General features: G+C 41.4%; 1 protein-coding gene across 2 annotated transcripts; it reads right to left on the bottom strand.

Moving 5' to 3' along the window:
• Window positions 1-3,101: 3,101 nt before the first annotated feature.
• On the bottom strand, window positions 3,102-17,919 carry LOC140944186 (uncharacterized). Of its 2 annotated transcripts, XR_012166675.1 has the most exons (13): window positions 17,752-17,919; window positions 17,451-17,631; window positions 17,293-17,333; window positions 16,159-16,446; window positions 15,207-15,246; window positions 12,847-13,137; window positions 11,896-12,013; window positions 10,759-11,002; window positions 10,380-10,529; window positions 9,978-10,107; window positions 8,962-9,129; window positions 4,732-7,961; window positions 3,102-3,264 (listed from the first exon to the last, which is right to left on the bottom strand). XR_012166675.1 is itself a non-coding variant. In XM_073393317.1 (12 exons), the coding sequence occupies exons 1-12, from the start codon at window positions 17,878-17,880 to the stop codon at window positions 5,944-5,946; spliced, it is 3,798 nt and encodes a 1,265-aa protein (XP_073249418.1). In that variant the 5' UTR covers window positions 17,881-17,919; the 3' UTR covers window positions 3,102-5,943. The 2 variants fall into 2 exon arrangements, 1 of the variants encoding a protein (XP_073249418.1); XM_073393317.1 differs by having other exon boundaries at window positions 3,102-7,961.
• Window positions 17,920-18,011: the final 92 nt, after the last annotated feature.

The raw sequence follows: 18,011 nt of genomic DNA, 5'->3' as shown, positions 1-18,011 counted from the left end.
GTCGAACTTTAACCTGTCACGTGTCGTCTCGCGTGGTTTGTTTTCATAACCAGAGGGCAATTATTTAAACGTTGTTTTTTTTTACTTTTCTTGTCATTCATAATACATCCCACCTGCTTCTAAATTCACAATCGTCTTGATCTCGTTTTCTGAAAAAGAAAAATGTACATACTCGTGTAAAATTAAGCCGTTCGAAGCATCGAGTTACCGTGGACGTGCGCAGTCTGGTATCCAGTTTGATGTGGGCGGGTTGGGGGTGTGACGGAGGCGTAGCAGCTTGACAAACCAGCTCCTACCGGCTTTTAGCAACTACACGGTAATTAAAATGCTGAGAGTTGCTTACTGGAACATAAAATGCTACAAAGTTGCTACAATTGCTAAAAATCCGAACAGTCGCTTCCTAAATTTCGAATATTTTAATATAAAAACCTTTATTAAGAGCTTTATTTTTCGTTCTTCGCAATAATTGCTAACATTGGTCAAGGGAAATAGCTCAAAGACAGACTTTAACAAGTTTAAAAGAGTTCCACGCAAATATGGGCGAAATTTAAGGATACCAAAGCTCAGTATCAGGAGATCCCTGAACAACATTAGCTGATTAATTGTTCATACCGCAATAATTATAAAACTTTGCATGAAAAATATTCTTTGCTCTATAAATAAAAGAGCATTGAAAAAAGCTCTTTAAAGCTTACCTTTTTCGTTTTCTTGTGGTTGTTTAGGGTTCAGGCGTGCACGTTTTAATGTTTTTAAAAATGCCTCTTTAGGGCCTGATTTGCACGGAATAAGCTTTAAAGGGGCATCTGAGTTTGACTTGAAAGTCCGGGTGTTTATTTCGTTGAAAATCGGAGTTTGTTTTCGAAAATCTGAGTTTCACTTAAACTTTGGTCCCAGGGTCGTATTATGAAGAAAGTGACATCAAAGAGTAAGTCTCCTTTATTTATTTTATAGAAAAATAAGTAAGAATAATGATATTTAGCGTTCGCAGACCTCAATATTTTATTTCTCAAACAAAGTCTAAACGGTTGCTTACCCGCGACACCGACTCTGTATTTAGAACGTTAATTTAAATAACACAATCGTAACGTGAGCTTGGGCGCCTGTGGTTTGATAAGGGTGGTAAAACGCGCAACGTCGCTTCGCAACTCCTTTTGCAGCAATGATGCAAAACAAGTTGCACGTTTTTTGTTGTCCGTTTTTCCGTACCTTTAGCATTACACGATTTTATATCTTGTTTGAACAAACTGCAAATACTATGGAGAGCTCCGCTTTTAGCCACATTAACTTCTCGAATTGATTACTGTAACTCACTTTTATCTGGTCCCCCTCAGCATTTGTATTTCCCTTGAAAGAACTACATTAATTGCCCGTCAAGTCAAGGATAGAGTTCAAGATTTTAATTTTTACAGTTTTAAAGCATATCACGGAATTGCACCTAAATATTCAATAAACTCTTTAGCTGAAATATACACCTAGCAGAACACTCCGCTCCACCAGGAAGAGATTGATAGTAGTCCCTAAGTATAATCTTGAGAACTAAACCGCGTGGAAACGTGCAATGTGATTGGTTTATCCTTCCGCTTCTGCTTCCGACTCCGACAATCTGATCAGTATTTCATTGGATCATATGAGCGGAACGTAAGCGACGGAGTTGTAAGCGGAGACGGAAAAAATGGAAACGTTCTGATTCTTCTAACTCCCATTCCGTCGCGTTTATGACTCCGCTTACGACTCCGATAAGGGCATAAGCGCTCTTACGACTCCGACTCCGACTCCGTCGCTAGTGAAAACCATTCAGATCACGTGATATAAGTACCTTGACGAGTTTAAGAAACTGTGATCGATCGCGAACCATGGAAACCTACAATCATTGACAAGTATGAACGTATTAAGTTCGTGTTGACTATTTATGATCGCATGAGCCAATCACGCCTTATTTGGGGGAAAAAACATGAAAACGGAAAAAAGACCCACAAAAACAAGAAAACTGCCGGTAATTTTGAATAATTTTAAATGACGCCTGTTCAATTTAGAAATTGTTAAAAATGGCTGGAAAGAAACAAATGCATGGTTTACTTTAAAGCTGGAATTTTTTTTACGCTTTTTTTCAAAATTTTTCAGAGATGACAATTAGTTTACGGATTAATATCCGCATTCACCCTCCGAGCCGTGGCTTCTCAAGGCCGAACGCTACGCTAACGGTAACCCTTCGTAGTGTAGCGTCCGGCCTGGAGAAACCGCGCTGCTCGCAAGATAATTCGCATTTTGTTTCCGTGTTTTACCTGATCTTCTTATGTGTAGTCGTATGTATCCGTGTGTTACTCGTATGTTTAATAGCCGTATGTACCCGTGTGGTGTTGTAGTCAAGATTCACATCTTAGCAGCTAGGCCATAGAGTAACTCTCTTATGACCACGTTTTTTCGGCCAAAATGGCTGGATATTGGCCTCATCCATTTTTGTGATTTTATTCAACTGTTAACTCGACCTCACGCTTAGTCAAAGACACAAGAGAGTCTCGAAAAGGGCGGGGAGCGTGGGGAGGGGGAGGGGGTGGGGGTCCTCTTCCAAGTCCCCGCTCTACTTTTCAAAGGCGAATGACTTAACCAACTTGTCAAAGCAAGGAGTCTTGGATCGAGCTGGGTGGAACGCACTCCGACTTTTTTGATAGAGTATGTTTGCACCCTCACCACTCGTCCACCTTACAGGAACAAATTAAAAAGAAAAGAAACTACAAGAGCATCGTTTTCATTTTCTTTTTCAGGGTCAATGCCTACCAAGTTTGAGCATTAACTACGTCGCCATCAACTAAGATGCAGGAAAACGATAACCACAGCTTCATCAGTGAATCTTGATTCGCCGCGAGGTCATGGAGCGGGAACGTCATAGAAGTTTCGCAGGGTTTAGTAGACTGCGATTTAGATCTCAGTGAAGCTACAGGAACCGCAAATCTGTGCCAGCATGACACTGAGACGTGTCTTTGGCAAAAAAAAAAAGACAAATAAAGCAAAATTTAGAAACGTCCTGGGAAAGAATGAGGACATAGAATCCCTCTCTATTCCTCTTTACCGGGTACTATACAGAAAAAAGATCACGCCATAAATGCTCATAACCCATATTTATTAAAAACAAAACAAACAGTTGAGTGGAACGACATGAACTAGTAATAGCGCAGATTCCTTTGCCATGCGCAACTAACAGCTCGAATAAAAGAAGACAATTGGCATTCTATGACAGCATCCTTCATAAAGAAAGTCCATACATACCTGCAAAATGAAACAATCTACATCTTAATATATCAATTTACCAAATACACAAGAAAAAAACCCGTTTTCATTTGTCCACTAAGAGCTCACCATACTCTAGTTCTCGCACCCGCTGCCACCCTTCTCCAGTACGCATGTTTTACTAGTTTATGAACTTCCTAGCCTGATCCAGGCGTTCAGATAGTGAGGAGTGGCCCAACCCCTTCCTGTGCTCTCCTATACACTTTTTAAATGCTGTCCCTACTATCTGAACGCTTTGAACAGCCTATGAACTTTCGAGCAAAAGCACTCCATTTTAAAAGGAAGGTGATGTAACCATTTCACAGAAAGAGGGGTACTGGGAGCGAAAAGGTGATGGAAAGTAGTTGAGGAATGGAGAGTTGCCGAACGTGGCCCAAGAAATCTGATCCTGACGCAACACTACACAAATTTTTAAAACATGGAACGTTGGCCTTTGACGATCAGCCAAGTAAAGCTCTTTATATTATCATCACATGTTGGCAGTTACGCTTCCCATTAGAAGATGGATGGTGCTATCCGCCGGAATCTCTATTAAGTGGACAACACAACAGATTTCCTAATACTACAAATCCAGTAGATAGTGCAATCCATCGTTTGAACCGGGGTCTGGGGCCTAAAATGCACAAGTGAAAAATCACTTTTCTCCAAAATCGTCGCGTGCTAACCTGGAGCTAGACAATGGGCATTTAGCGAATAGCCAATGAAAACTTTTATTTGATCTCCGCCTAAACCACTGCTTTGTAACAGGTTTTGCAGGTTCTTTGCAGCTTGTCGGTCACATGGTACAACTAGACCATGCTGAAGTGCAAGAAATTCACTGGGACAAGACAAATGTACGCCTTTTGTTTGTCTCGTCGCATTGTTTTTCCCCGCACTCGAGCTTTGCGATTGGTGCCACAGTATTGACCAGCTGCAATGAGGTTGCGAGGTAGAGCATGAGAAATTAGGTGCAGTGGGGGACGTGGCGATAGGAATAAAAGGAAGTCTACGAATATGCTGGGAAAGTCGATTGAATAAGCTACTCAGTACTGTTTGGCCAATCACCTGACATAAGAAATGCCGGAAATTAACACTTTGAAAATGTTTCTTTCAAAGTCATGGGTTCAGTTATCTTCAGTTCAGCCTAACGCACTTCTTCTTATGGCTCATCACGCCCTTCCAGGATCCTGTGCGTGACAAGCCAAAAGAATCCCTTGTGGGAGACTAGCGATTCGACTTATTAACCTGGGACCAGGTTTCGCAGTGGGGAAAAGGGCAAAAAACAAAAATAGGAAAAATATCGGCGAACGAAGCGAGCCCAGCGGTGGTCTAGGGAGGGAGAAAGGGCGGCGCCACACTTTCCCCTGCCCAGAATACCTCGCGGCTCGCGATTATTTTTTTCCCTTTTTCCCCAATGCGGAGCCTGGTCCCAGGTTATCGACTTATTGAAGAAAAAAACCAACTCACCTTACAACAGCACTCAGTCGTGTTTCCTGTACTGGGACATAATGGTTAACAAAACAAGTTACCTGCATCAACTTACCAACATCAACAAATTTACATACTAATAACTGCTCGGCTTTAGTCAACTAACACAAGCGAGTTCTACTATACCGCATGACTAACACGTGATTATCTCAGCTCCAAGATATACCATTCCATGTGACTGGCACGTAATATCCGAAGTATACTATTCGTTGCAACACGCACGAAACTACGGTATATCGAGGAAGAAGCTAAAGTACTGGCCTGTGGTTATTTTCTCATCGCTTAATGTTTAAAACTGAACAGAACTTCGGACGCGAGTTCGCACATAAAGGAAATTCTAACATAACTAACTTCGGAGCCTTCATCCTGCTTCATTTCAAGATCACTATCAAACCATACTATATCCACCACGCTGAATGGTTCAAGACCAATTTTCACCGCAGATATGTCTTGCTTTCTACGGGGAGATAACAAGTCTGAGAAAAATTTAGGTTATTGTGCCAACACGTAACTACTGCTGCGAGTACGGGTCCTTTGGCCGCCTGCAATAACAAGTCAAGGAGCAAAAAACTTGATTGCAAAGGTACAGTTTTAGAAGTCGTCTGCCGACGATCTCGTTAAGAAGCTTTCCTCGTCTGGGTCTGTTAACTCTTTAATCCTGAACACACGAGGCGACAATAAAGCAACCGTTGGGTTGAATTAATAATTAGCGGACTGTAACCTTTATTTTACATTCTAAATCCCCAACTACTGTAAAATAGTAAAGTAATGCCCTGGTAAACAAAAGCTTCAAACTGAAATTAAGACAACATGCAAGTTGAAACATTTTGAAAATTGATCGAAAACTTTTACTGTGTAGGGTGACTGGCTAACATCGCGATAAAACATACTAAAACGGCTGATATAAAGATTGGAACTCAACAGGTATTAACCCCTTACGAGGTTGGGATTATATTTTTTTTCACTTTAACCTTAAATCGATCACGTCAATTAGCAGTGTTCAACCGTTTGATGATCAGAGATCAGACTAACATCTCCCTTATTCTAAAATATAAGTCATGACACGGTAGACTTGATGAATGAATCTAAAAACGTTTTTCACATGCAGCAGTCAATGTACAGTTCGGAATACACTCAGCAACAAGAAGCAGGTGCCTCGAAGAGGTCATTTTATAACAGTTCAGGGTGCTCTCAGTATCGGCGCATCACACTAACACGAGGAGGTGCCTTGTAAGGGTCATATCTCACATCAGCTGCTGCAGCATGTCGCCTGTCAGGCCCTGGTACTGCACTCCCATTGTAAGGTCCTCGGGCCACAGGTGTAGCTAGTGATGGTGCGCCAGATTGGTTCCATGGGGGCAGAGCAGCGTCCCTGGCAGGTACAGCAGCACGTGACCTGTCATCAACAATTGGTCGCCCGCCACTGGACAAACTGAGTGCTGGGTTAGCTACTTGACGGGAATCCAGTCCAGTTCCCCAGGCTCCTCTCGGCGGCATAGAGTCGCGGCTTACTGGTGCTCGCGTGTCACGTGCATCGTACAAGGCTCCCGCACGTGCCAAGTTTTGTTTGACTTCAGCTCCGCGGTCACGTGATCGATCTCGTTCTCTAGCAGCCAAGGCATCCCGGTCACGTGATGATAAATTCTGGCCATGCGTATCGCGCCAGTCTCGTGCTGGTGGCTTGCTGGATTCCACTCCCCCTCCTCCAAGACTGACAGAGCGGTGGCTATCATCCATCGGCAGTGATCCGAACCGCGCATCAACATGAGCTGAGAGTCCAGACGCTCCGTGAGGGAAACCGGCGCCACGATCAGCTTGAGGGATGGGAGGCCTGCTGTCCCTCGGATCAGGGGCACGCCAGGAGGGTTCGTCCATACCACCCACAGACTTTCCGAGATCAGCGCGCGAGCTGTGGCTTTGGACTGCTGGGCCTGGACCCAGAATATTACCGACACCGGCACGCTCCAACAGGATGTTCAATCTCTTCTGTGGGTCCATGCCTGCCGCTCCCAGTAGTCCGATATTAGCTCCTGACAGCTCTCCTCCAGCCACTGCCCAGGCCTTACTCTCATGGCTACTGCGACTCTCATGCAGGCCCCTGTCACGGGATCCTCTAGGGTGGTCACTGTCACGCCCTGTTGGCTTGTCACGCCCACCACGATGGCTTTCATCACTACGGCGGTCTCTTTCATCTTTCTTCAATCGCCGTTCATCCGCTCGGTTCCACTCCTCACTCCTACGCCCACCTGCGGCTTGCCTAGGCTCGTCACGATGACTTCCTCTGGAGTCACGTCTGTCAGAAGTCACATTCGCACGGTCACGCCTGTCACGGTCATTCACACTACTACCAAAAAAGTCACGCGATCTTCCTTCTCCCATTGCAGCTCGTTTAGGTTCCTGCCAGAAGCCAACTGGCTTCTGAGCATGTCCAGGGTCGCCGCGCTCAAAGGGAGCGGCGGGGCGTTTCAAACTACGCCGGTCGCGTTCTAAACGTTCACGTTCCAAACGCTGACGGTCTAATCGCTCACGCTCAAGGCGTTCGCGTTCCAAACGTTCCAAGCGTTCTCTTTCGATGCGCTGCAAGCGATCACGTTCAATTCGTTCACGCTCAAGTCTTTCACGTTCAATCCGTTCACGGCGTTCTCTCTCCAAGCGTTCACGTTCTTCACGTTCGCGGCGTTCCCGTTCACGCTGCCGTTCCAATTCCCTTTGTCGTTCAATCTCACGCTGGAGTCGGAGTCGCTCTCGTTCTTGTCTTTCGCGGAACTCTCGTTCCCGAATAAGTTGCTGCCTCCTTCTCTCGCGTTCTCTTTCTCGTTCACGTTCGCGCTGTCGCTCAAGCATTTTTTCACGCTCAAGTCTCTCACGCTCACGTTTGAGCCTGTCTTGTCGCTCACGTTCCCGTTGTTCTCGGATTTCTTTAGCTCTCTCCTGACGCTGCCTCTCTTGACGGTCACGGCGGATCTCGTCCAGGGACTTGATTTTAGGAGATGAGCGATCGCCACTTTTCTCATCGTCGGTTTTGGCAGATTTCTTATCGTCCTTTTCCTTGCTTTTTTCCTTTTCCTTGTCGCTGTCTTTCTCCTTCTCTTTTTCCTTCTCCTTTTCCTTGTCTGAAGTTTTAGAAGAGGATGAGTCACTTTTCTCTTTGTTTGTTGAAGAAGCTCGCTTAGAATTGTCGTCCTTTTTACCACTTGAAGAAGTACTTCCTGTGATTAGCATTAATTGTAAAACAAAACAACAATATTTATACTCAAAATCAAGCTCAAAATGGGCTGGGTTAAGTAGATAGGAGTTGTGAAAGGTATGGGTTTGGAGCGATGTCCACTCTCCTATGAACAACTGAGAAGCAACTGATTACCTAGCTTACTCACAACGAGCGCTGAATAAAATAAGAGGAATGACAAAGGGGACAGTTCTCAAATAAAACCGCATCAAATGTCATTTCCAGATTATGAGGAAAAAATGGAATCACCCTGGGGAAAGATGGACCTTCAGGCTGGCATCAAGATATTGGCGCCCAGCACCAAAGTTTAACGAACGTTACTTGTCTTGGGAATAAAAATCGCATCTTGTTAACTGGACCTTATCCAATGCTTTCACTATAGTGTGGGTACTATCGATGTCATCTTCTTGGTTTAGCGCTGCTTCAGGAAGGGTGCATCCTGCGCAATTCTCTATGAAGAACAGCGCTCAAAATGGCGGGTTTGGATTTACCTTCAGTTTACTCCTTAATTGACTAATTCAGCTGATATGGTCAAATTTTTGTGGTTCACTCCCCACCAATGAAGAACAACTTTTTCTTTAGGAACTGATTTGTTTAGCGTGAAGAGAAGTTGGGAAACCAAGCACAGAAGTGACAACAAGAGTGCCACAAAACTGCCTTTGCGTGATTCTACAAGGAATTCCTTCACAGGACTGGAATTACATGACGCAGTTTAAAGGAAGCTTATGTAAACAAGACAATAGCAGATGCTAATGAGTCACACAACTCTAGGGTTCCCTGAAGCTAAACGAAGCATTCTGTATCCTGAACCTTCCACAATTTCACAAAGAAGCCATGCACAAGAGAGAATAGAAAGGCAAATACTTACATGACATTATGGCGACCTATCTAAAATTCACTACATAAACATCGATAAAACAAAGCACACGAGCAAAAAACACAAAGAAAATCACATTTATAAAGAAATGAGCTAACAGACTGACCTGACTTCTGTTGTTTTGGGGTTGGTTTGGTGGAAGACTTAGCTGGTGTTTTTGCGGAAGTTTTAGTAGCTGTTGTTGATTTACCAGTCGATGTTTCAGCTGGTTTTTTACTCTTGTCTGGTTGCTTCTTGTCATCAGCTTTAGCTTTTGTTTTATCTGCTGAATCAGCTGTAAAACACATAAATGCCTCCTTTAGTCCAGCCACCTTACTTCAAGAGCTACTAACAGGGTTCGCAAATACGCCAAATTTGGCGTATTTTACGCCAAAATTGTTCAGATGACTCCACTGAGGTTACGGAGGGAGTCACTAACAAATACACTTTACGTTAATTGTAAACATTGTAAACCTTAATTACGTCATCGAAATTAAAGAATTATATACGACAAAACAGGAAGAGGGTAAGCAGGTAAATTACGATCAACGTTTACTCGATGACCGCCAGTGGATTTTGAGCTTTCCAGGTCGGCGGACCGCCACAGCTACTTCGTGTATCCCTCACGATAGTGTATACATGCCAGGACCACGTGCTGGAAAGTCTGAAACTTGACTCCAAATATTCCAAAATGCCTCCAAAATTTGTAAAGCAGAAGTCGAACTGACTCCACTCATCAATAAAATTTTCAAACCCTGGGCTATTGAATCTAATACTACCCCAATCAAATGATACTGAGCACCTACTGTTACCTTTCCTTTGGGGTTGAATCTTTATTCCATCCAAACAAAAGTCTCTACGCATTACAAGAACTTTTTGTGATACTGTGTACGTATAATAATTTAATTCAAAACGAGGATGAAATCCTTAAATATGACAATTATGCAACCAAGGTTGTTCCAATATTATTAGTTAACCTGCACCTTCTTAGAACAGGATAAAAAGGGCTCGAAAAAAGCTGTCTGATAGTCTGGGACACCTAGACTTTCTTGCAGGGAAAGTAAATTTTTTTCTATATTTTTAAACTATGACAAGCATGAAGTGACCCCCAGCAAGCAAGTCCAGATAAAGCGCAATACTTACCCTTCTTATCTGCTGGTTTCTTGTCAGCTGGCTTTTTCTCAACTGGTTTCTTTGCAGCTTGTTTCTTGTCTGCCGGTTTCTTTGCAGTACTGCTACCTGACTGTGTCGTAGGTATGCGATCACCTTTGGCCTGTCCAAACATACAGCAAATCAAATCATATTGGCTTTTAGAAAGTTATTTAGCAGTCCTTACCATTACAGACTAACAGACTGTCAGTCACAAACTTAAAGATGTTTGCACCTACACTGTAAAGGAGGACAGGTGGCGAAAAAACATGTTCTAACAGGATGCCAAACATGACATATTTCTCCACTAAATATTCAAAGTTTAACAAGTGGTCACAGGGAAACCTTTATCTGTGATAATTATCAGAAGTAGAAGATAAGGGGAGTTTTGTTTACCCTGTCGACTGTAATGGTCTTTCCATGGAGCTCTGTGCGGTGGAGGTGTGATATACACTTGGCAGCCTCTTCACTAGTTGACATGGTAACAAGACCAAAGCACTGTGAACCAGGAGACTTGGAGTTTGTAACTATCTTTGCTCCAACAACCTGAAAGAGAAATAGAGAACAACCATTAACATCTGCCTAGTTACAGCTCTGGGTGTTGGCTTTTTACATCTGCTTCAGAGAAGTGCCTGCTTAAAACAAAGCAAGGTATCCTTAGCTTGCAGGCAGGCCCCTTGAAAGAAACTAAAAACTGGGTGCTCACAAGGAATGTATACTTGAATTGAAAGATTTAAAACTTCAGCATACATCGAGGTCAAACTTACAAACTCACCTTTCCATACTGACTGAACCTTGTCTTAAGATCAGCAGCTCTGGTCACTGAGGACAGATTGCTCACCCACAGACTTTTGCCAGTTTCTTTCTTGTCCTTTGCAGACGTTGTGCTTTTCGCTGGAGTTTTTGCAGGAGTTTTAGCTGGTGTTTTTGTTGTCTTGTCAGTACTTTTAGTGGACTTGCTTTCAGCCGCCTTGCCTTTTGATTCACTGGCTTTGCTTTTAGTCTCTTTGCTGTTTGAACTTATCAGCAAAGAAAAATATTTAGAAAACTAATTGCAATCCATTCATTAAAAAGGTATTTTTTTTAATTGAATGCCACATGCACGAGTCTCAAAAACTTAATGTAACACAAACATGCCACAAACAATCACCACAACATCTCTGCTACATAAACTTCACCAAACCTTTGATATGTGGATAACTAATGTGAACAATAATAATATACCTAAGGCACTTTTTTCCTTCTCCATAAGGCTCTTAGTTACTTCTAATTTCTAAAGGAGAGGCCAATATATGTCTCCCTTAAGTCTTTTTAAGCTGACCTCCAAGCTTACAGTCAATATGTTGTGTGAAAAGGACATGAGCCGCCTTCTTTTCCATCAGATGCAAAGTCCTTAGTATCCAGAAAGGTAACAATAAAAACTTAATAACTGGTACCTCGGAAAACAGATAAATTTTGTTTCCGGAAAACCTTGATGTTTCCCAAGGCAGAGCTGAGGGAAACACTGAGATTCAACGGCAACAAGGGCAACAAAATCAACTGTTACCCCAAGGGAGCAGTGAGGACAAAATAACAAATTTATTTTGGAAAAAAAGGTTCCTTAGAGGTAAACCAATGAACACTAATGTTCCTTTAAGGAACCTTTCATTGTAATCAAAGTTGTTATTTTGTCCTGTTAAAGTGATTTGCTACATAGCTGGGAATTTTGAAGTAGAAAATTATAAACCTCGCTGTACTGGCAGTCACCGGTCAATATTCGCGGGTAACAGTGCACTGTTAGATGCCATATGACCTCAAAGTAATCAATGAGAGCGCATCACTGTTGGGGAAAAATTTCCAGCTATATAACAATGTTACATCTTAATGCAGTACTTAAGACTGAGAGGTGTTAAAGCAAGTTGTAGGATGTTACCTTTGTCCTTTGGCTGCAATTCCCTCTTTGGGTTTCTCCTCTGCTTTAGCTTTCTCTGTTGTCTTAGTGTCATCTTTTGAGGAAGCCTTAGTCTCACTCTCCTTTGATGAACTTTTACCTGTCCAAAAAAGGAAAAGAAGACAAAGATTCATAACCAAGGCCGCAGCATCAAAACATCTTATAAAGACCGATTTAGTTTTTGAAAGTGCTGCGAAATTACTGAATTGTGTAAATTGGTATTTCCATAAATAAAGAAATATTTATGCAAACATTCCCACCCCCACCCCCAGTTTGTGTGATACTTCTTTGAGATTACATAATAATACAAAACACATTCACTTAACAATCAGCAACAACAAACCCCCTTCTCCCTCCCTAACAACAAAAACTGACCCACTCTTCCCCAGACAACGTTGTTCTTTATTTGTTAACGTGAAAAGTAACAACCTCTTGATAGTGCATTTTAGAAATAAATTGTTTGGCATGATGTGCATTATCACAAATGGTCTTTGGCTTAAGTTAAGTTAGAAAACCACAAATACTTTACAACATTTTAATATGTCACTAACTATAATGTAATTTAGGCTATGTTAACTCACGACAATGCTGACCAGCAGTCTCCACTGCTAATTGTATGTGGGGTGGGCTTAGGGCTTTTTCAGGGCCCCAGCAATTTTACAGCGCTCATTCAGAGGTCAAGTCATTTTGCATCTGTTGTCTTTGCTTGTGTCATACCATTTTTGCTCCCATCCCCTCCCTCCCTCTTAGTGGCTCTTGGTAAGTATCTGAAAACTTTCCACTGGTCATGGGGTTTGAAGTGTGATGCTTCCTGGTGGTTGCTGCTCACAGGGTTGTCATGGTTACCTTCACACTCGCTTGTGACTCCCTCAGTTTGCTCAGGCACCTGAGCAGCATAGCAGCCACAGAAATTAGAGAAGGATTTTTGTTTACCTTCAGCAGCTTTTTCTTCTTTCATTTCTTTTTCCTTGGCAGCAGCAGCAGCAGCCGCAGCGGCTTCCTTCAAATCATCATCCAGGTCATCTTGAATGTCATCCGTGTGAACAAATAATGACACTGACAAGCTGTTCTCTTTAGAGTCTAACTCTGATGTATCCATGGAAACAGTTTCCTCTTGATCATTTTTAGCTTGCTCACTTGAATCTTCAAGGCTTACTTCGGCTGCTGATGTATCCATTGCCTCCTCAGATTCAGATTTGTCTTTAGTTTCTGCTCTTTCAGTACCTTTTGTAAAAACAGTTTGTAAATGTAAATAATTATGAAGACATCAGGAAAATCTGAAAAACTGTATGATGAAAGCAAAGTCTTCGAACAGTGAAAGGCTGTTCCCTAAAAAGATTTTTCAGGCTCCTACTAAAACAATGACATTATATTTCTGTGAGCAGAGTACAGTACAGGCCACAGGCATTGCAGCACTCACACGCGCATAAATTGTGTGCAATATGGCGGATTTCCACAAAAAATCCAATAAAAAAAACGCGTTTATATTTTTGAACGAGTTTTTACACGCAGATTTTTTACACGCAAATTTGAGTGTATTTTTACGGTGACTGATTTTGCTAATAAAAATACACGCAAGTTGCGTGTACTTCTTTACAACAGCAAATGTGGCTGATGTAAAATTAGAAACCGACATTTTGGAAAACATATTTTGGCGTGAGAAAGAAAACAACTTACTATACACTTTCTCTTACCTGTCTTACTATGATCATGCTACGATCGCAAACGTCATGTTTTGCAATCAACTATTTTTTTGGCTGTTGGCTGAAGCGCTATTTTACAAGTACATGTAAACCTGGATGCATGTTACTTGCCACAACTGTTGTTTTGAAATAAGTTCAATGTTTAAGCTTTCGTAGCAGGTGCTTGGACTTCAGTACACTGTTTTTTCAGACTTGTTTATAATACGCGCTTAAAACATGGTTCGAGTTATCGAGGGTAAAATTGTAGAGAAATGATCTGAAGGGAAACAAAAATTACTTGGTAAAATTTCGGTAACAGGCTGTATGAAGGAATTTTAAGGGAAACCAACTTGAGTAAGCGCGATGTTAAAGTTAGTGAGGGTTCGAAAGATTGGGACAACTAGAAGGTTTGATTTTACCCAAGGATTTCGCACGATCGGCACTAAATTTTACAGACCATACAAGGTTTCTATTTTACATATGCCTTTATTCTAACATTGAATTAGCGTCGAGCTTCACGATATGTCCTTAGTTGTTGCTTAAAAATTTCAATGCATTACTAAACTTGGATACAATTTCACTCCGAATTTGCACATTATTTGTGACGCACCGTCTGTTAAAATTAGACAACATTTAAAATAATTTGCTTCCATGCATTTTCTGGAAAATATAGAAACTTGCGTAAATGATAAAAATGCAGTGTGTTATTTTGTTTGCCCCTGACAAGGATTAAACAATCTTTGCTGAAAACGTAGACCTTAAAAGAAAACCTTTCCTTTGCAGGTAAAACTACAACCCTGGAACTAAAACTAGTTCTTGCAGTAATGCCGGATTGTTTGCTTAAACATAGATGGACGACGCGACTGAGTCATGCTGGTGTTGCGAGCTAAAAGAGATTTAGATTCTTGCCAAAAAAACAAGTCTTTTCTCATTTGGACCTACCTTGCAGGAAGGAGAAAGGAGATTGCTGCAGAAGAAAATAACTCAAAGCAGCGAGCTAAATAAAAGTAGGAGATGAAAGCTGTAAACAAAATACATGTAGAAGCGACCCTTAACCAAAACAGATGTAAATTACAGCATCTCATTACAGAGTGGTTGGTCCACCAAAATAGTTGTGAATTGATAACTCAAACTGAGTTTAGTCGAAACCTTTTTATAACCTCTGTGAAGTCTACAAATGAAGATTCAAGCGAAGAACATGTAAATATTTAAAAACAATGTTTATTTGGAAAAAAAAATTGGATCACTTTTAGCCCCGATAACATAAAATACTAACATTTGAACGTGCCTCGAAAGTTTGATTTATGCTAACAAATTAAAGCCACCAGCAAAAAGTACAACTGCACTCACTCAGCCAGCGATGTGAGAACTCAAGTAAACCCAATACACGCAAATTACAACAATCTGTGTGTCAAGTTTTACACCCAAATTTTCCTAATTTGCGTGTATTTTATTGTGTATCTTTACGTGTACATTTTTCCAAGAGTGTTTCACTCATGTTTTTCTTGTGGAATTTGCGTGCAATATGGCGGATTTCCATGCCTGAAACACGCATGAAATGCTGTAATGCCCATGGCCTGTACTGTAGTTAGCATCTAGAACTATATTTACCTTCCCTTTCTTCATCTTTAACCATTTCTTTGTCTCCAGTCTACAAACAGGCAAGTGTCAAGTTAGTTTCACTTTCCCCTAACTATAATAAAAATTTCACTTCAACAATCAATTCAGATTGATCTGAACTGCAAAACGACATGAACGATCATAGCCATCTGGCCCATTTCCTTGAAACAAAATTAATTAACCAAAGGTGAAGCTCAATAAGCAAGTTTTGTATTCCCGGGCGGCCTAGGGCGAGTGCTTGTTTTTGTGCAGAAGCGAGGCTAATGCGGGTGCAAGAAGACAAACAAACATAAGAGAACTGCAGCTGACTTACCGGAAAATGAGGAAAATCTTAAAGGTTTAATGTTTCGATAGGCTCCAAACTTACTTATAAGCTTGAGAAATCATTGTTATGTACAGCAAAAGGAAGATCAGCTCTTCATCACCGAGAAAAACAACGAGTGAAACCAAAACTTGTACAGAAGAGTGGTTTCGTGAGCGAGTTCAATAAAAATGCGAAGATGGTTTCAAAATCCTCAAAACATGGTAAAACCCCCAAGCCATTTTTAAGTCCATTTTCAGTGATCAGTTATAACTTCTTTAAGTAAGCCTTTCATTGAAATGTGGTAGTTATCGACCACCCCTTTCCACAGTTTTTTTCCACCCGCATTAGCCTTGCAATCATGCTTGTCCCAGGTCAGTAGGGGAATATGAAACTTGCCTATTTTAAGCAAAGCTTTCTTGCTACAAACAAGTATAGAGTAACTGGAACTTAAAACTAATGTGTCAGAGCCCTTACTTCAAGATCAAGTTATGATAACACAAAAGTTTACTTTGAACTCTCTGCAGGTAGGTAAATACAACTGTGGATTAAAATTCTAATCCTAGATAAGCTCTTAACGGCTTTTCAGGAACCAAGGCCTTGGATGCTCATGGTGAACATTAACATAAGAAACCTTCTCACCTCTTTACTCTCATCCACATCATTTTGCTCTTCCAAATCTTCCAGCTTAATATCATTCTCGATTAATGGTGAATCATCCACATCCTTTTCAGCATCTTGCTTCTCATCATTCTCTACATCTTCAGATTTAATGTTGGAGGTATCAATGGACTCCTCGATCTTATTGCTGTCAAGCTCTTCCTCACTGTCTGCATGTTCCTGTTTGAAATCCTCTTCAGCAATGAGATTTCCATTTTCTTCCTCCTCTGTTTCATCTTCCTGAGTTACATTTTCTTTCTCTTCTTCATCCTTTCAAAAAGAAATCATCATATTAATTCAGTATTCACTTCGAAATCCTGGTTGGCATGGCTATCGTCATCACTGAATTCCCTTAAAACCACCATATCAGTTCATATAATCACAATCTCCTATAAAACCGTTTTGTCGATAAAAAAAATACTTTCAGTTTCACTGGTAAAGTGGGCCACTTGATTTGAAGTTAATCCTTCATGATGGTCAAAGTTAACAATTATGAGGGTCTTTCACCTAAGACACAAAGCTTTTTTTAAACCAGTTGAAATCCAATATTGGGCTGGCTTCATGTCTCTGTGGAAACGTATTTTTACTGTATTGCTTTCCTGCCTTTACGACTCCAGTAACCCACCACAGAGGAATATGGTTGTCACCTTTCTAATGTTGACAAATTTGAATAACAAATGACACAAAAGTTTTATTATCATGGAGCCATTAGTACTTGTTGAAACATCTGATATATAAAAAAACATCTTTGACAATTTTTTAACCACGGAGTTGTTGGGAATATTTCAGTGACCGGGTATTCTGAAATTTAGCCTACCCTGGAATTTAATCTGGCTTTAAGTTAGATAAGATCTAATCGTACAACTGTAAGGACAAAGGGATCGCTGTTCAATTACGCATGTTAGTGTCGGGTTAGTCATTGCCATTTAAACGACATGCTACCGCGGCAAAAAAAATTAAATGTGCTTGTGCTGTTCGCTGATCCGCTGCCTATATCTTCCCCGCTGCATCCTGCTTCCATAGGCAAAAGATCAGAAATAGAGCCCTTCACACGAGAAGACATAAAACTAGGACCCGAGACATGCAGACACTTCGTAAAACCAATCGTTCACTTACAGCTTCGTTGGTTTCTTCCTCTTTAACTGCGGCTTTCTTTTCTACAAAATTGAAGACAATCCAAATAAACGAATAAAAACAGAGACTAAGGCACAGTTTTAAATCATTGATGGAAAGTATAAACAACGGTAGAGACTTTAGCCTCCGGTTGCTCTTACTCAAAACAGGTGTGATGGAAGTTTTCTTCGCCTGTTTCTGACCGGATCTCTTGGGAGAAACTATCGGACTCGAAGGTTGTTCGTCTAGAACACTTTCCTCTTCATCGTCCACCATATCAACGCTGTCTATGGGAATAAACTCTGCAGTTTCTTCTTCGCCATCTTGTTCTTCCTCTAAGGCCTAAAAATCGAAGATAAGCACAAGATAAGCTTATGTAAGATCAGAAAGCTGGATAAATTGCAACCATTCACACAAAGCGAAGAAACAGCTGTAATTTGTTGAACAGTTACGAGATCTTGCCTTCTGCAATCGCTCCACCAAAACTGCCTTTACTCCACTCTTTTCTAAACCTCTGATTTCGAGCTCTTGACGGAGGTCTACAACTCGTAAATCGGCGAGTTTCTTTCCGCCCAACATAAGCGTCGCCATTTTCAGCAGAGCATGTGGATCAGGAATGGTGGCAAAAAGGCAAGTACCCGGATGAGGCTACTGAACCGCACGCGCAGTGACTGCTTGGAAAAATTGCCTTTCCGATTTTCACACGAAGTAACGGACATTCC

Source organism: Porites lutea, chromosome 7 (genome assembly GCF_958299795.1).
Source record: "Porites lutea chromosome 7, jaPorLute2.1, whole genome shotgun sequence".
Taxonomy (NCBI): domain Eukaryota; kingdom Metazoa; phylum Cnidaria; class Anthozoa; order Scleractinia; family Poritidae; genus Porites; species Porites lutea.
This window is presented reverse-complemented; position numbering and strand designations above follow the sequence as displayed.